We start from the raw sequence: 17,728 nt of genomic DNA on the forward strand, positions 1-17,728 counted from the left end.
CGCTGCGGCTGCTGCTCGACTCAAACTCGGCTCGGCTCAGCTCGGTTCGGGCACACACTTGCCCCAGAATGAGACTGCGTTCGTTCCGCTTAGCTGGGCAGCTGACAGTGCCACTGTCAGTGCCGCTGCTGCCGCTGCTGTCGCTGTCGCTGCTGCTGTAGCCGCTCTCTGGGGTCGAAGCTGCTAAGCTTCAAGCTGGGCCAAGACTGCGCAAAAGGTTTTGCTCGTGCGCTTTTTGGCCTTATGCATTCGACTGCGACTCACGGCGAGATCTCAGTTCCGTTCACAGAGCTTAAGCGAGAGGGAGAGAGAGAGAGAGAGAGAGACACGGAGACAGTGAGACGGAGGGAGTGGGAGAGCGAGGGCGAGAGCTTGAGCCAAGTTTCGCCAGTTGTGTGTTGCCTGTTGCCAGTTGGCAGTTGCCAGTTGCCAGTTAGTTAGCTAGCGGTTCGTCATCGGCGTGGTTCATGTGTCTCCTCTGACTTTTGGCTGGCTACGTCGTCTCTGGCCACACAGCTCCGGCAGCAGCTGCGTTGCGCTTATAATCATAAATATATCTACATACAGCGCGCGGCGTGTATCTGTATCTGTATATCAGCTATAATAGTATATAGGCCCGCTTGTGCATTTTCCCAAGTGTATTGTAAACTTGTGCGCCAACAACAACAACCACAACAACAACAGCAACAACAACAACAGCCCGCTCTCAGTTAGTGTGTTGTTTGTTTTTTTGTGAAATGTTGAAGCCCTTGATTTTAAGCACCAGATACGTTCATTAGTCGTCGCAAGACTTTTCGTGATCGTAAACGCGTTTTTCGCCAACCTCTCTTGATCTTGGCTAACGTGGGATTCCGAGCCAACAGCAGCAGCAGCAGCAGCAGCTGCCAGCGGCAAAACAGTTAACAAAAATCAATCCTTAAATTAAATCAAATATCAATAAAAATGTGCGAAATAAAGTAGAAAATTCAATAAAGCCACAAAGTGGCCCAAAAAATGTGTTGTACATAATTCACGCGCTCTGGGCTGATTTGTAATTAAGAATAAAAAAAGAAAAAATTAAGCAAAAAGTAAAATCATTGCGAAAATTCTCAAGTATGGAGTGCTTAATGTGGGTTAGGGCCTAAACTAGCACTACAAAAACACACACACACACACACACAGATATATACACACCCGCACAACAAATAGACACAAATTCACACATGCCAGTTAGAAGACAACAGCAACAACAACAACAACAGAGACGAATGCGCAAATTTATGGCTGGTTGTTGTTACTCTGGGCCAAATGGTACCACGGCCAGCAGTCGCTTAGGGAAAAAACTAACGGAATAATGCAACATTAAGCAAAATGCTGCTGGCCCTGCTAAAGCTAAAGCAAAGCCCAAACCACCAACAACAACAGCAACAACAGCAACAACAAGAACAGCAGCAGCAGCAGCAACAACAACAACAACAACAACGCGCACCACAACAACCTGCAACCATCGTCGCCGCCGTCGCCGTTGCCGCCTTCGCCGCTGTCGCCTTCGCCGTCGCCGTCGCCGTCGTCGTCGCCGTCGTCGTCATCGCAGTCACCGTTACCACGAAACGTAGCTGTAGTCGCTGTTGCCGTATAAAATGGAACCCTCATATGATCACGAACATCCACATCATCTGCTAACAAATTACAAGTAATATTTACATTTTTCCCATGCTATAAAAAAAAAAAAACCAACTCCAACTACAACATTTTTTTTCTCTCGCTGTTTAATTATATCCAACCGTAGCGAAGATACATATCTTTCAAGATAATAACCATAATGAAAAATGGAAAAATGCGCTGGTATGGGTGAAGAAATTCTCTAGATGTCTCGTATATGTCGCTTGCTCTCCTAAATACATATATATATAAATATATACATAGCTGTATATAAGCACAGACTACGTCTATGATAGGCTAAAGGGGGGAGGGGGCTGGCGCATTGCAAGTCTTAGTCACACACAGGCACAAATGAGGGGAGGGGGCGGGTTGCTTGCCTTATATGTCTAGATATTCACAAAAGTTTGCTTAGATTTAGAATTTGTTTCTACATAGCCTGGCCACACTTAAACCTCCCCCTACCCCACCCCGTCCCAGCTCTTCTGCCAAAGCACTTGCACTTGTATGCGTATGTCCGCTTTTCGTTTCACTGTGTGCGTTCTGTGTGAATATATGTAAATGTTAGTTAGTTAGTTCATAGAACAGAAACGTCTTGAACGTCGCTCTCCGAGCCCAGAGGAGGCCTCAGACTCGGACTCGGACTCGAAATTGGTCAAGTGGAAAGTAAACCAAGAGTAGAGCGCGCCTCTCAGCATGGTCAGCAAGAAAGTATGAGAAAAACCATAAAAAAAATAAATAAATAAAAAAAAAACACTGTATATAAGTCGGGTAGAGAGGTCACCATGCGGTTTCGCTCATTAAAATGATTTAGTTTTGATCTAAACTCTCTGATAGCCATGCATGATATTAACATAGCATTAGGCCGAAACATTTAAACAACCTTACGTTGCGTCCGGTTCAGATATGATTTTATATGTATATAAGGAATATATTAAAAAAGAAACACACACACACACAAATAAATATATGTTTTAGACTTCTTGGAAAGCTGGCTTAAAGGGCAACATATTTTACGCAAGTCTGTCACATATTTTGTCACATTTTTGGCAATTTTATGGTTTTTTGTCGCTCTTTGATCCTGCTCTATAAATCAATCCATCTAGTAGGTAGACACATCAATTTAACCCAGCTGCAGTCTCCAACTCAATTGATTTGCATTTTTTAGAGTCCATTTTTTGTACAGCTTACGATTTTCGTTCCGTTTCGGACAATGCCGAGACATATAATCTTTAATATTTCCCATTCTAAATGAGTTTTTAAACAAATTGGGTGCTAAAAGATTTTAGTTTCCCTTCAAACTTGTTTAAACAGAATTGAATTAAAAAAAAAAAATGATTACTTTCTCATGCTTCCTGCTAATAGGCATATAAATCAAGAGTCGACAGCTTAATTGTTGTTGAGACTTGGCTCATAAGTTTAATAAGTTCCCCTCAATCATTTTTACTATATCAATAAACGTTAAACAAAGTTTAATTCAGCGTTAACAACGCGTTGAAATATTATCCGACTATAAACCAGAAAAAATTAATATGCAGAATGTTAGGAAAGACAAACTATCAGTAAGTGAGATAAATTGTTTAATAAGAAAGTCAGAAATTAGTAAAAATAATGCAAATAGAATTAGGAATACTGCTAAGTTCCTTAATATTCCATATAAATGTGAGAATAGAGAATCTATTATTTGTATATTTCAGTAATATCATATATTATCCTATATATTGGTTTATATACCTTACTTTTAAATATCACATGACAATATGCAAAGGATTTCTTTAAGAAAAATTTAAAAAATATTTGAATCTAATGCAAGTATTTCAATATAGATTCATATAAACTATATAGAAATTTATATAGACTCATAATATTATTATAATATAATATAATATTCATTTTCCTTGATAATGAGGACTACGACAATATTATAAATACAAGCTTTTCTATTGTTAAACCCTAAATAAGAATCTACTTGAAAAGATAAACCAATTAGTAACTAATCAATTAAACTTGGCCAGCTCGAGTTCAAATTTGACTGTTGCTTTCATAAAGAATAGGTTGAAAGAACAAGCTAAAAGCATCAAGATTAGGTTATATGTAGTCTAAGAACCTTTCGCTTCCATAATCGGGAGACTTTGCTAACGACTGTAACGCCTGTTTCCTTCCGTCACAGCTTTAACTGGTTGGGAATTGCAAGCGTCAAGCAAAGAATAAACAGCAAAGCGAGCAAAATCAGAGTCCATTTTATGTATGTTTTATGCCACATAAGTAAACGATATTTGAAAAATGTCTTTTTGAAGTTCTTTAAGATTTAAATAATCAAAATTACTTAAAATTTTCCAGCATTAGTTGAAGCCAAATAACTGCACAGCATTTAAAACTGATTTATATATATACCAAGCTATATATGTATATATATATATATATATATCTAATTTTCTGGCAGCCAAGCGCTGCGAGGGAGTTTTGGTATGTGCGTGATAAAATCCATTACATTTCAGTACATTTTTCTCGAGTCTTATTTTGTTGTTGTTGTTTTTTTCATGCTCTTTAAATGGCTTTTGTGTGTGAGAACTGGGTCTTGCTGGCGTTGTTGTCTTTGACGACGGCTGTAAACCTCATTAGCCGAACCCATTCGCAGCCGAGTTTCTGCTTCGGCTTTGGCCGCTCGGGCATTCGTGGATCGGGCCCTACCAGAAGAGAGTACCCGGGCCCGAACCCGGGCCCCGGCCCCACCAATGCCTGCTTCATTAGCTTAATTATGCACGAGAGTAGGAATCTTTATGCCATATGCAACACATCGATCTCTCTCATATATGGTTTATATGCGATCCGAGACCTTAGGGCTCAGACCTGGCACTGATCTCTCGGTCTCAGTCTCTCTGCCAAGAGATTGCCACAGGTAGCTGCGTTCACCTTTCGAGATGATGTTGCTGTTGTTGCTGTTGTTGGTTCATTAAAGCAGCGGCAAACGCGCTAAGATGGCGGTTGCCCGGGCCGGATGCTGTAGCTGTTTATGCTTATTGGTCAACAACAAGCAGCATCTACATACACACACACGCACACACACACGCACAAGCGCACACGCACACACACAGCTACGCACACGCTTATGCATATGTATGCGTTGCGACTGCGTCGTTAAGTTATTCCAGTACATCACACCTGGGCCGCAGTCGCCTTGGCACCACACAGCCAACCACCAGCAACAACAGCAACAACAACCACACACAGGGCCAGCTCTTGGCCTGTCCCCTTCGTCGCGTCGCCCTCCCGTCCCCACCCGTCCCCTGCCAGACTGGTTTCTGTAAAGGCAAACTGAAATGAGCTGGAAAACAAATGTATTCGGGTTTTGGGGCGCCTGGCACCACCACCAGCCAATAGACTCTGCAAATGGAGCAGAGCAGATGCTGCAGATCTTGTACACAGGCCACACCCACTGTGCGGGGCCGGCAGAAAACCAAAATGGCTTTTATTACCACAACTTTACAAGCCTCTGAACTGAATATGGCCGGCAAACTGGGGGATTGCTCTTAATTAATGGCATCACAAATGAGCCAAGCATTTGATTAGTTAACAAATAAATCTTAAGTAGCAAATGGATAAAATGTAGAAACATGAAGAAATATTAAGAAACATTCGATGCATTTAAATTAAGTTTTAGCAGTCTTCATTTTGCAGTAACTCACTTGTTACTGAGCCTTGTAAATGATAAAGCTTTAAATTAGTAGCTGTGAATAATAATATATATTGCTTGACAATAATCTATTGAAATCGCAGTCCTCGCTAGATGAACTTCCTAGTAAATCAGTCTCTAAGGAACGAGGAATCACAGGGTTTTGTTTATCTTAACCGAAGACCAAAGTGTCATTTAATAAATAAGTTTATAGCTTGTAGCTGTATTATTATATTATATGAATACAATTATAATACTAATATATAATATTAATGAAAAAATCAAAAAAATAATAATGATAGATAATATACGTTTACTATAATAATAACAATAGTTATGTCATCAATAATGTAAATATTAACAACATTAATAATGATAAATAATAATAAAAATAACGATTATAACATTGAGTAATGGCATTAGTAATACAGAATAATATTAATGAAAATGATAAAAATGATCATGAGAAATGGCATTAATAATATAAATTTATAACAATAATAATATTATAAATAATAATATTAGCAATGCCATTAATAACTTAAATTTAAAATAAATAAAATAACAACAATAAAAACAATGATATTGATAATAAAAATGTATAACAACAAAAATATAATCTACTTAGTCCGATTTCTAATGAAAATCTAGTTAGGCTGAGACAAAAGTGGAATATCTAAGCTGAAACTGATTTCAAAAGAACAAAACCCGCAACCCTGCGTAGAAGCCAAAAATCGTGAAACCTTTTCACATATCATAGAGAACAATTAAAGCCTACTATTATTATTTATATTACCAATCATTTTTCTTTTATAAGCATATCAGTTTAATTTAAAATGATAAAATTATGTGGCTAAGATAATACTTTTCTGAGATTCGAGTCCGGAGCCGAAAGATGTTTAAAATTTAGGTTTTAATTATAATGGGAACTACAATTTTGCGGTAAATGATAAATCATTTTACTATGAAGCTTTCAATGCGGATATTTTCCATCTAATGATTCAATCTTGAATTGAACCTTGGACTAAAATAATAGAAAGGGGGAGGATCTTAGGCAAATTAACCAACAGAAAGGAAATTATATACATATATGTATATATAAAACCTGCTCAAAATAACGATAAGGAAGGTATAAACATTTATCCAACTTACGATTACGATTTTAATAAACTTATTGAGAAATATTTGCAAAGTTCAGACTCGAAATTAAATGGGTTAGGTTTTTGGTACTAAATATAATATATCGTAATATATACAAAAATAATTTAATATAATATTTCATTGGAACAAAAAAACGAATTGTGCATATCTATAAATACTCACAGACATATTATTAACAACTTTAATTAATAATGTTACACAATATATAAATATATACATAGATAGATATATATAGATAGTAACATATTATTGAGTGAAAATCAACTTTCTATTTAGTAGTAGAAAAAAAACGAATATGTTAAGTTAATGCCAAATTCTCACGTGCCAGATATCTGTCAAACTATATGTTTAATTCGAAGAGTCTGCCATTAGAAATATTTAGAATTTTCCCCAGTCACAGTTTAGACTAGAAAGCAAATGCCTGAGACAGCTATTTGGAGCGTGAGAATAAACAATTAACTGCCAAGTTGCATGTGAGGTCTATCGACTAGACGAGTAAAAATCTGCTCACTTTCGCTTGGCTCCGCTTGAGAGTTGGCATTAAATGAAATATTGAAATGATTCTTGTTAATGCGAGCATAATTAACACAGTAAAATCAAAGCTCGTATGTGGACTGCGGCAAGAAATGGCGACAAAACGCCGCCGCCTTTTTTTTCTCTGCTGCAAGATTGTCTTTTGCGCAGCTAGAGGGGGATTTAGGGAGGGGCAGGGGCAAAACTTAAAAGGCTGTCTTCGCGCAGCGACACATGAATCACAATATGCTAAAGGGCTGACACTCTCTCTCCAGATCAATGCGGCTTCTGAATGAAGTTTTGCGGGCTTGTTAAGGCCAAAGCCAAAGTTGCCTACTTTGCGGCAGCCGCCAAGTTGCCAAGTTGCCAAGCTGCCACAGTTGCCACAGTTGGCGAGTTGTCGAGTTGCAGCAACCGGCGCAGTTGAAGCCACCAGCAGAGTCGCCGTTGCGGTTGTCGTAAACAAAACGTTGCACGGTCCATGGTCCACGGTCCACAGGCAGCGCGGACGTTCAGTACTTGGACGGAGCAGACAGCAGACAGTGGACACTGGACAGTGGACAGTGGACAGTGGACAGTGGACAGGGGACAGGGGAGAGGGAGAGACACACTGAGACAGCGGGCAGAACGAGTAAGGACAGAGACTGTGGCGGGACAGAGGACCGCAATGTGGAATATGTGGCATTTTGCAAAGATGTTGACATTTTGCGCGCATAAAAATGCCAACTTACCGGCCACTGTATGTGTCCTATTTTAAAATCAGGGCCATGGCTAAGAAGCTGCCACAGCCCCGGCTCCGAACGGAGCATGGGCTAAGCCGAAGCCAAAGCCAAAGCCAAAGCTAAAGCCGCAGCCGCCGCGTCGTCGTGGATCGTGAGCGCGCGCTTAGGATAAAGCAGACCAAAAGCAAAGCAAAGCGAAGCGCGAAGCCCAACTCAGAGCCAGGGACCAGTTGGACAGGCGTACAGGCCAGGACGGTATAATTTTGTGTAGCTTGGTAAAGTATTTAGCAGCAGCGGCAGCAGCAGCAGCAGCAGCTCAGCGGCAGCCGCAACCGAATATCAAAAACGTAACGATGTCACCAGGAACCCTCAATAAATTATCCAGCTGTAGCTGTAGCTGCAGCTGAGCCTGGGGCTAGGTCTCAGTGCTTTTGGGCATGGGCCTTAACTCTTTAAGTTTTGTTCGCGGCTCTGGGCGCTTTTGGCCAAAAGAAAGGCTGAAACTAGAGCGCCTAGTTGCGCCAAGGTAGCCTGGCCCCTGGCATGGCCCCTATGGCTGGGAGCTAACAATTAGGCCGATCTCTTGTAGCCGGGGCCCCAAAGCTGGTAGGCAAAAGAGCAGACGACTGCGACAACGGACCGCAGACAGCCTGGCCCGCTGCTGGGTAGACAATAGACCAAAAGTGTAGTGGGCAGCAATAAATTCAAACGGTAACAAATCGAACCAGGGGCCAAGACAGCACACGCACACACAGGGAACGAGAGCCCGAGCGAGAGCCAGCTCCAGAGCCAAGCGAAACGAGGAGTACCGGATTCGAGCGTCGGGCGTCAGGGTTCTCCCTTAGGGAGCTGAGTCTGGGGCTGAGCTTTGGTAATATTTAAACTTGTCTCGTTTGGCTGCCGATGCCGCTGCTGCTGCCGCTGCTGCTGCTGCTTTGGTTCTGCTTGAATTCCTGGAAGCCGAATTACTTTGAAATGTGTCGATATGTCGCAACTTTTAAAAGTTATGCATAAAGGTCTGGAGCCCCCGAGCCGGAGCATACAGCTCCTGCTCGAGCAACAGCAACGGCTACAGCTTCTTTGCTTACTCTGGCAACCTGGCGACTGTGGTTCGGCGGCGCGGCCTCCTTTGATAATACAATAGCTGCACGCGCCCAATTTACATTTATGTCCACTGACATTAAGGAGCGCAAAACGTTGCAGCCAGCAGCCAGCATCCCAGCCTTCGAGCCTCGAGCCTGGTCCAGTTTTCCGCCCTGCCCCTGGCCCCTTTCCCTACACTTAGCATTCGCCATTCTCCGATTCTCAGTGGTGTCTGATATGAACGCAAAGTTTATACCTTTTGTTTTCTTTTATTCCTTCCTTTTTTTGTTTTTTTTTTTTTTTTTTGCGTGCCAGCAACGTGAAAATTGTCAACGTATTTAGCGGCGATTTTAAATATCATTATAAGGCGGGCTCTGCCGACATTTCTTACTGTTCTACGTAATTTTCAACAGTAGCTCATAAACACACAGTTAAACATGCTTAAACGATTTCATCTCTAATTAGGAACTGTGCGACTTTTGCGGGTTGGATGCTATCCAGGCAGTTTATATGCATGCCTAATCGTTTCTAAAGATATATTTTTAATCTTGATTCAAGCCTTACTTGCTTTAACATATGTTTCCAACACATATATAAGAAATACATATAAAAAATATGTACTTGCACAGAAATTGCATAGCGTACGCAGGGTAAATTATTTGATGGCCCTGTTTTCGTAGGAGCAAATAGACTTTTATATATACACAACGCTAAAAGAATGAAGGAAATAGAGAGCGGGTTTACGTGCAGTAGAATTAAAGACTGAGCAGAGATAAAGGTTATTAGATTGCCAAGACAACTTGTACACATAACTCTGATAAGAAAGCATGAAGCATTAAGACTTAGATTTATGAGAATCACATAGGAAGGTACGTTTGAAAATGGCTGTTTTAATTGTAGCGCAGCAAAAAGTTATTAATGTAATCGACTTATATATACATACATACATATGCATATAAACTCAAGCATATGTAAATATATATACATGTGTTTTAATACATATATAAACACACGCATGCATACATCCACACACACACACACATATGCACATGCAAGTTTAACTTTAGATAATTGCCGACAAAAAATTGAAAAACACATCACTTTTGAACGAAGCATCAAAACCTGTGACCCTTACTTAAATTAATGAGAATCGCAAAGAAGGGTCCCATTAATGGATATACAAATTGCAGCGGTGCGAAGGGAGTTATCAAAAAAGTTAATCCAGCTGGGTCTGCGATTGATTTAAGAGAAAATATACTCATACATATAAAAATACTTACTTATATAACTATACTATACATACATACATCATACATAGCAGTAATTACATAGCCCTGGCCGTACTAAGCTTGGATCTCAAAAACATCGCTTATCCGCCCATTTTCCACTCGTGGAATAATTGGAATCAAATTCCTACAGCTTAAGCTGTGCGTTGATTACCTATCAGTTAACTGTCAGTTAGGAAATGCTGCTTTTTATATATTATTGAATTTTATTTTGTGCTTTTGGCTTAAGTTCATAACCCAAACATCTATTAATTATTTCAAGTAAACTCAAGGTTTCTATGTTTAAAGCGAAAATTTTATGGGATATTGTCAAAAATTATGTCTATTTATTATAAAGTAAAGTAATACAATGTTCAATTTAAGGATGCTTGTAAGGATAATGCTTGTTAATTTAACTTTCAACAGTTCGTACCACATTTTTCCAATCAAAGTATTATCTTTAAGTCTACTTACAAAAAAGCATAAGACTTTTGCGAAAGATAGCAGAAGCCTTTCCACAGGTAATAAATTTCTTAATTTTTAGAAATATAATGTTCGATTGAAAGAAGTCTATTATTTGTGTAATATTGGAATCGATTTTAGAATGTTAAAGCCTAGCAAAAGAAATGTTTCATAGCCCGATTCTACACTTGATATTACAAACTAACAGAGTAGCAAAAATTCAAAGAAAATCAAATGATTTAGATGCGGAACAGTTTTGCATCCTCAAGTTAATTAGTAGCTTTTACATTTCCCTATCAATTTTAAGACACATTTCAAAAAAAAAATAATCTTTTAAAAGTATTTTTCGCTTTGTTTTGAATATTTATTAAAATAAAAGATTTATATATTAATCTTGACTGAACTCCTGACCAAACTAATAGCCCCGAATACCGAATCCATCCATAATTTGTTGAACATGATTAGTGTTTAAATATAAATCTTTTGAAGGACACTTAGTTTTCAGCATAAATATCCCGCCATTGGCTTTATCCAATTAAGTATATTTGGTTAATGCCAATTCAGGGTAGAGATCAAATGTAGCCCGAAACTTGCACATGAAAATATTTACGGCTTGCAATATTCTCAGTCGAACGGGCAATTATTTGGTTAAAATTGAATTATTCCATTGAGTTTTGTAAATATATGACAATCCGTTATTTAAACTAAAACCTGAGCTTGCGGTTGTGGAAGGTTTACAAATTCGGTTCGAATTTGCTTCCCTGATAAAAACACTTAATTTAATTTGTTTCTTTGGCAACAAAACTAAAGAACAATTTTTGAGAAAATTGTAAAATTTTTTAAATCGATACGATTTTTAAACGGAAATAAGTTTTGCTTTTTGATTTTACGGAGAGAATATTTAATTATATTTATAATTATATCTGATCATGACTTATAGTAAAAGCCGCTTAATTATTAAAATAAATCCCCGTAAAACAACCTACTTTCAATATTAATTATAATTGGAAATTTACTTATGGTCTCTAGGAAAAGTTACTTGTAAGAATAAAAACAAACATTTTTTTTAAAATAATAACTCTTGAAATATAAAAACTTACCCGATCTTCTGGCCTTTTGTCCTTTAACTTTTCTTCCATGGATTGGTTCTTTCTCGTTAAGTTGTACAGTTTCTTTGAATTAATTTCTGGATGCAACCTTTTATTGAATATCTCGAAAATTAATTTGAGATCGGAATCTGTAAAATATTTAGATTAATAAATTGTATAAAAATCGAATGCTGTAAATGTTAAATAGGGTTTCCCTTTCTAACACTTTTTACCTTAAATTTCAGTGCTAAGAAATATCCTCACGTGTCCCGAACGCCGGAATATAGCCACTCGACCGTGGGCAGCGATTATCCGGAGCATGGTGTCTATCTGTCCGACGGACGATTGCTGCACGATAGCCCCAGCGATGGTATCTACCATGTGAGGCAGGGCAGCGAGCACTCCTCGCCCAGCTTACACTCACCAGCCATACAGAGCGCCGGCTACGACAATGAGCACTCGATGAACGAGGCGGCGCTCTCGGTGCACAGTCACAGCCACTCGCCGATGGTGTCCAGTGCGTACAGTGTGGGCGGAAGCACCTCCTCATTGATCAGCAGCAATATACCCCTGCTGGGAGGAGGCGGCAGCTCTGTGCTGAATAAGTTCTTGTCGCATCCGCATGGCAGCATGGTGGGGGGGGCTCAGGATGAGTGCGGCGGTGCCTCGCACTCACCAATTGAGCCGGCGTCCATGTGGAGCTATGATTACAAGGGCGACATATGCGCGCCCAATTGCGGCTATCTGGACCGGCACAAGGCGATGGCCAGCGATTTGAAGTACAGACCAGGCGGTAACCAGTCAAAAAGTGCCAAAGAGTCGCGCATCCGCCGGCCAATGAACGCGTTCATGGTGTGGGCTAAGATCGAGCGCAAGAAGCTGGCCGACGAGAATCCCGACCTGCATAATGCGGATCTCAGCAAGATGTTGGGTAAGTACACAGCTTACTCGGGTTGCTAAACACCTCCATCTAATGCCACTGTTTCCACCCTCCAGGCAAAAAGTGGCGCTCCTTGACGCCACAGGATCGTCGACCGTATGTGGAGGAGGCGGAGCGCCTGCGCGTCATACACATGACAGAGCACCCGAACTACAAGTACCGGCCCAGGCGACGAAAGCAGTCCAAGCTGCGCACCCTGCAGCCGGGCAAGGAGCAGCAGCAGAGTGAATTGTCCTCGCAAACAGGCGCAGCGGGGTCGTCCAAGACAACGCCCAAGCTTTCGACGCCGCCCCTGGCGACGGCTACCAGCGCCAGCTATAATACGCCCACCGACGACAGCCGCAACTCCACGCCCCATAATGTGGGCGGGCTGTACGAGCAGCCGCTGAAGCCAAGCTACTCGCCCAGCTCCGTGGATTGCTACAGCAATGCGGACAGCACGGAGCAAATTGAATCTCTGGCTGCCAGCTGCAATGAATCCTCTCCAGTCCCAACAAATACCAGCTACGACAGCTCACTGCTGTTAAAGAAGTTAACAAAGCCGCCGACGCCTTCAAGTCGTGCCAGCAAGCAGCGCAACGAGAAGCACTCCAAGGCAGAAGAAAAGTCCAAGGCACAGCAGCAGCAGCAACAGCAGCAATCAACGAGCCTGTATGCCTCATATCCACTGACCAGCTCCGTGGCTGTGGTTGCAGCGCGCGGCATGTACGTGACGTGCAACAATCGCGGACTGCTGGATCATGGGCACTCTGTGAAGGGCACCTTCTATCCGCCAGTGTCCAGCGCTGATGATGATGCCAGCTGCAACTCAATGCGAGGCAGCAATTCCCTGCAGCAGCAGCACTGCAACACCAGCTCCAGCATTTGCCCAACCAGCTCCAGTGCGTCGAATGTGATGGCTGGCGTCAGCGAGCAGCTGAGCAGCTACACGGTGGCCATGGCTGAGAGCAACAACGCCGGCAGCCTGCGGCTGAGCATGAACGAGCTGGGCGCCGTCTCCAATGATTATCTGTCGGGCGTGAATGCCAATGCATATGGCATGCAGTATGAGGATTTTCTGCGTTACCAGACCAACGAGATGGACTACGATCAGCTCAAGGAGACAACGGACAACGGTGCACAGAAGTGCGCCAAATATCCGGATACCAATCAGAACTATGATGATTACGAGGCGGAGGCCTATAACAATGCCATGTTGCTGGCGGCGCCAGCGCCGCCTAGTGGCACCAGCTACTACACCCAGTTGCCCTATCCGCTAACCAGTAGCGCCTGCACGCCCAGCGGCCTGACCGCCTTTCCGCTGCAGCTGGCGGTGCCGTTCCAGCAGGCCTCAGCGCCAGGTGGGGCAGCTGCCTACGGGCAGCCCATGCAAAGCAGCTACCTACACTATGGCAGCTACTATGAGGCCAATGGAGCAGGAGCACAGCTGCTGCCACAGCAGACGCCAGCAGCGCCACCAGCAGCGCAGACAGGCGCGGGTCCTGCGGCAATGACCATGCAGCATCATCCGCATCCACACGCCCATCATCATCATCATCACTTTGCGGCCAATGGTGCCGCCAGCTCTGCTCCTGGCATGGTGGGTGTTGGCGTGGGCGTGGGCGTCGGCGAGATGCTCTTCGAGCAGCAGCAGCATCCGCAACAACAGCAGCAGCTCCAGCGCAAGGATGATGAGATTAGCAATATCCTGGCGGGAGTGCGCAAAACCTGCTACAGCAATTGACGAATCCGGACGCAATTGCATCTGGTTTGCTGGCTAAGTTTTAAAATACTTGCGCAGCTCCTGAAGTTTGTTATATTTGAATGTAGAGTTTAGCGCTTGGTTTACGGTACGCATAAGTATTGCCTCCCGCTCCCCCGTTCTTTATTAAAGTGTACGATATTTAGAGTTTTTCTATTATTATTCAATCATATGAAATATGTTAAACTTAAGTTAGTTTGCATTGAAATAAAATCAAATTCGCTATGAATACGTGCCGCGTTTTAATTTCCGAACCTGTTGTGAAACTGTAAATTTGCCAGTCGCCAGGGCTGCCACATGTGCGGCATATGTACCAAGGCTGCCACTTTAAACAAAAATGCTGTACCAAGGAAACGTACCTAAACCTAATGGTAAATTAATTTTTATTCGTGCACAAGAATCCTTTTGAATTTCAATTATTTTTAGTTAATAATAAATTTTTACTCAAATCTCGAATTTTTAAACTGAAACAACATATAAAATGTCATCAGATTTTACCTAAGAGCAGTGAACAAACGATGTACCATTTTATAACGAACAAGGTACTGTGTACTATTTAAAAACTGGTACAGTTGGTACATTTGTACCAAATGGGCAGCCTTTCAAATGGTACATATAAAATTCAAATTCAAGTGGCAACTTTGCGAATGACACCTGACTCTGTTCCACCAATATACACAGCATCTGCCAGCCAGCTAGCGACTGCGCAGTGGTCCACTGGAGCAGATTGTACGGGGATAAAGAGGAAAAGAAATTTTCTTTTCTTGCTGTGGGGTTCGCTGAAGGGCTGCAGGATTTGCCTTAAACGTTACATAAAATTTCAATAATAATTTCATTTTAAATTAATTCCGAGCTAGACAAGAATGCAGCTATTGCGGCCACGCCTCCAGTTCCAGTTGCAGTTCGAGTTAAGCTAAGTGAGCAAAGATGTGTAAAATTCAGAAAAACGCATTCGCATAGGGCGCCAATTTGTGCGCTGTATATAAGAAAATTTGCTTAAAAGAAATTTCCAAAAGAATTAATTTCCAAAAAAAATTCAGTTGTTCTTTTTAGTTAAATGTGTCTTAAGTTAAGTTCGTCTATGTGAATAATCAGAAATTCAACGGCCGTAATTCGACAAAATTTCAACATTCAGACAAAATCGATAAGCTTCAGCATCCGTACAATTCGCACTACTTGATAGCCACAGAGGGGGCCGCCGTCATCCACCCAAGCACCAACCACCCAACCACCACACACCAGGGCCACCAGCATTCGCATTAACCACCCCACCAGATAGTATTCGCTCGTAATCGCCATCAACATGTCATTCATAACGAAATTGAAAGCGACACCCATGCCACCGATGCCACCATTGAAGAACATACTCAATGTGGCCATGCAAACGGCCAGACAGCAATTTCCAGAGCGCAAGGATTACCAGCAGCCACCTGGGACGAGCAGCAGCCATCCGCAGCAGAGTCAAGGTCACGGCATGTTGCCGCCAGCCGATGCGAATGCCGTTGGCGGCGATCAGCCCACAGAGATGAGCTCGAATCCCTTTCGCAATGCCAGCAGCTGGTCAAACGAGGAGGCCGATGGGGACTACAAAACCGAATACCAGAGCACATCCTTTGTGGGCAATGAATACGATGGCAGATATCAGCAGGCCGATGGATTCAGGTATGTCACCGAGTCAAATGATTAAATTTAAATGATGCAGTTGCTCATGGTTTCTCCGCTTTGCAGGCAGGGCAGCATCGCCTCGGAGGCCAGCTCATTTGTGTGCGAGGGTGAAGGTGGCGGCGGCTCCAAGATCGACGAGTTCCAGGCTGCCTGGAACGTAACAAATGCCATTCAGGGCATGTTCATCGTATCGCTGCCATTTGCCGTGCTCCATGGCGGCTACTGGGCCATCATTGCCATGGTTGGCATTGCGCACATCTGCTGCTACACGGGCAAAGTGCTGGTGCAGTGCCTATACGAGCCGGATCCCAGCACCGGTCAGATGGTGCGCGTACGGGACAGCTATGTGTCCATTGCCAAGGTATGCTTCGGTCCCAAGCTGGGCGCTCGTGCCGTCAGCCTTGCCCAGCTGATTGAGCTGCTGATGACCTGCATATTGTATGTGGTTGTCTGCGGGGATCTGTTGGCGGGCACCTATCCGCAGGGCTCATTCGATTCACGCTCCTGGATGCTCTTCGTGGGCATCTTTCTGCTGCCCATGGGTTTCCTCAAGTCGCTCAAAATGGTATCCACGCTGTCCTTCTGGTGCACCATGTCGCATATTGTGATCAATGCCGTCATCCTGGGCTATTGTCTGCTCCAGATTGGCGACTGGGGCTGGTCCAAGGTGCGCTGGAGCATTGACATGGAAAACTTTCCCATTTCCCTGGGCGTCATTGTCTTCTCCTACACCTCTCAGATCTTTTTGCCCACTCTGGAGGGCAATATGATCGATCGCTCCAAGTTCAACTGGATGCTCGACTGGTCGCACATAGCCGCCGCGATATTTAAGGCTGGCTTCGGTTACATCTGTTTCCTCACCTTCCAGAACGACACGCAGCAGGTGATAACTAACAATTTACACTCGCAAGGCTTTAAGGGCATGGTCAACTTTTTCCTGGTCATCAAGGCCATTCTCAGCTATCCATTGCCCTACTATGCCGCCTGCGAGCTACTGGAGCGCAACTTCTTCCGTGGTCCGCCGAAGACCAAATTTCCGACCATTTGGAATCTGGACGGTGAACTGAAAGTGTGGGGCCTGGGCTTCCGCGTGGGCGTCATTCTCTCCACCATACTTATGGCCATATTTATACCACACTTTTCGATACTAATGGGTTTCATTGGCAGCTTCACGGGCACCATGTTAAGCTTTATTTGGCCCTGTTACTTCCACATCAAGATCAAGGGCCATTTGCTCGATCAGAAGGAAATGGCCAGAGACTACGTCATAATTGGGCTGGGTGTGCTCTTTGGGGTTATAGGCATCTATGATTCCGGCAATGCCCTGATCAATGCATTCGAGATCGGTCTTCCATTTTAAATGTTTTACTCCAATTGTTACAAAACCTTTTTATAGATTAGTTAACGAAAGCTCTAATCAAACTGGGTACTACGAATACCAAGATATATATATATACATATATTTGTTGGGTTTGTGGCCTGTATTTTTGGCAAGTCTTCCAAAACTATCGAGTTGTCAAAAAAATGCCAGATGCAGTCCACGATAAAGAAACGTGTAACAATAAACCTAGTCTATAAGAAATGAAACGCAAGTCTTCCAAAACAAGCGAACAAATGTCTTCCAAACATTGAAATATATATAATATAAAAATCCTAAGCTAATTTAAGTAACGAGTATCTAAAGAGATTATATAGAGGGGGCAAAAAAAAACCAACTTCCAAATGAAAACAATAAACCATTATACAAATCGAAATGTATGTAAATCTATTACCAAAA

At 42.5% G+C, this 17,728-nt stretch overlaps 2 protein-coding genes across 2 annotated transcripts; both read left to right on the top strand.

Moving 5' to 3' along the window:
* The first annotated feature begins 1,538 nt into the window (after positions 1 to 1,538).
* Positions 1,539 to 14,515, top strand: Sox15 (Sox box protein 15). Its single transcript, XM_064687600.1, has 3 exons — positions 1,539 to 1,672; positions 11,851 to 12,536; positions 12,602 to 14,515. Exons 1-3 carry the CDS (start codon positions 1,620 to 1,622, stop codon positions 14,266 to 14,268), a joined length of 2,406 nt encoding a protein of 801 aa, XP_064543670.1. The 5' UTR covers positions 1,539 to 1,619; the 3' UTR covers positions 14,269 to 14,515.
* A 466-nt stretch (positions 14,516 to 14,981) lies between these two features.
* VGAT (vesicular GABA transporter) lies at positions 14,982 to 17,699 on the top strand. The gene is made up of 2 exons (XM_064688033.1): positions 14,982 to 15,948; positions 16,015 to 17,699. Exons 1-2 carry the CDS (start codon positions 15,590 to 15,592, stop codon positions 17,309 to 17,311), a joined length of 1,656 nt encoding a protein of 551 aa, XP_064544103.1. The 5' UTR covers positions 14,982 to 15,589; the 3' UTR covers positions 17,312 to 17,699.
* Positions 17,700 to 17,728: the final 29 nt, after the last annotated feature.

This window comes from Drosophila montana, unplaced genomic scaffold, assembly GCF_035044405.1.
Source record: "Drosophila montana isolate Dmon_TW-CO22-7 unplaced genomic scaffold, ASM3504440v1 contig_3200_1, whole genome shotgun sequence".
Taxonomy (NCBI): Eukaryota; Metazoa; Arthropoda; class Insecta; order Diptera; family Drosophilidae; genus Drosophila; species Drosophila montana.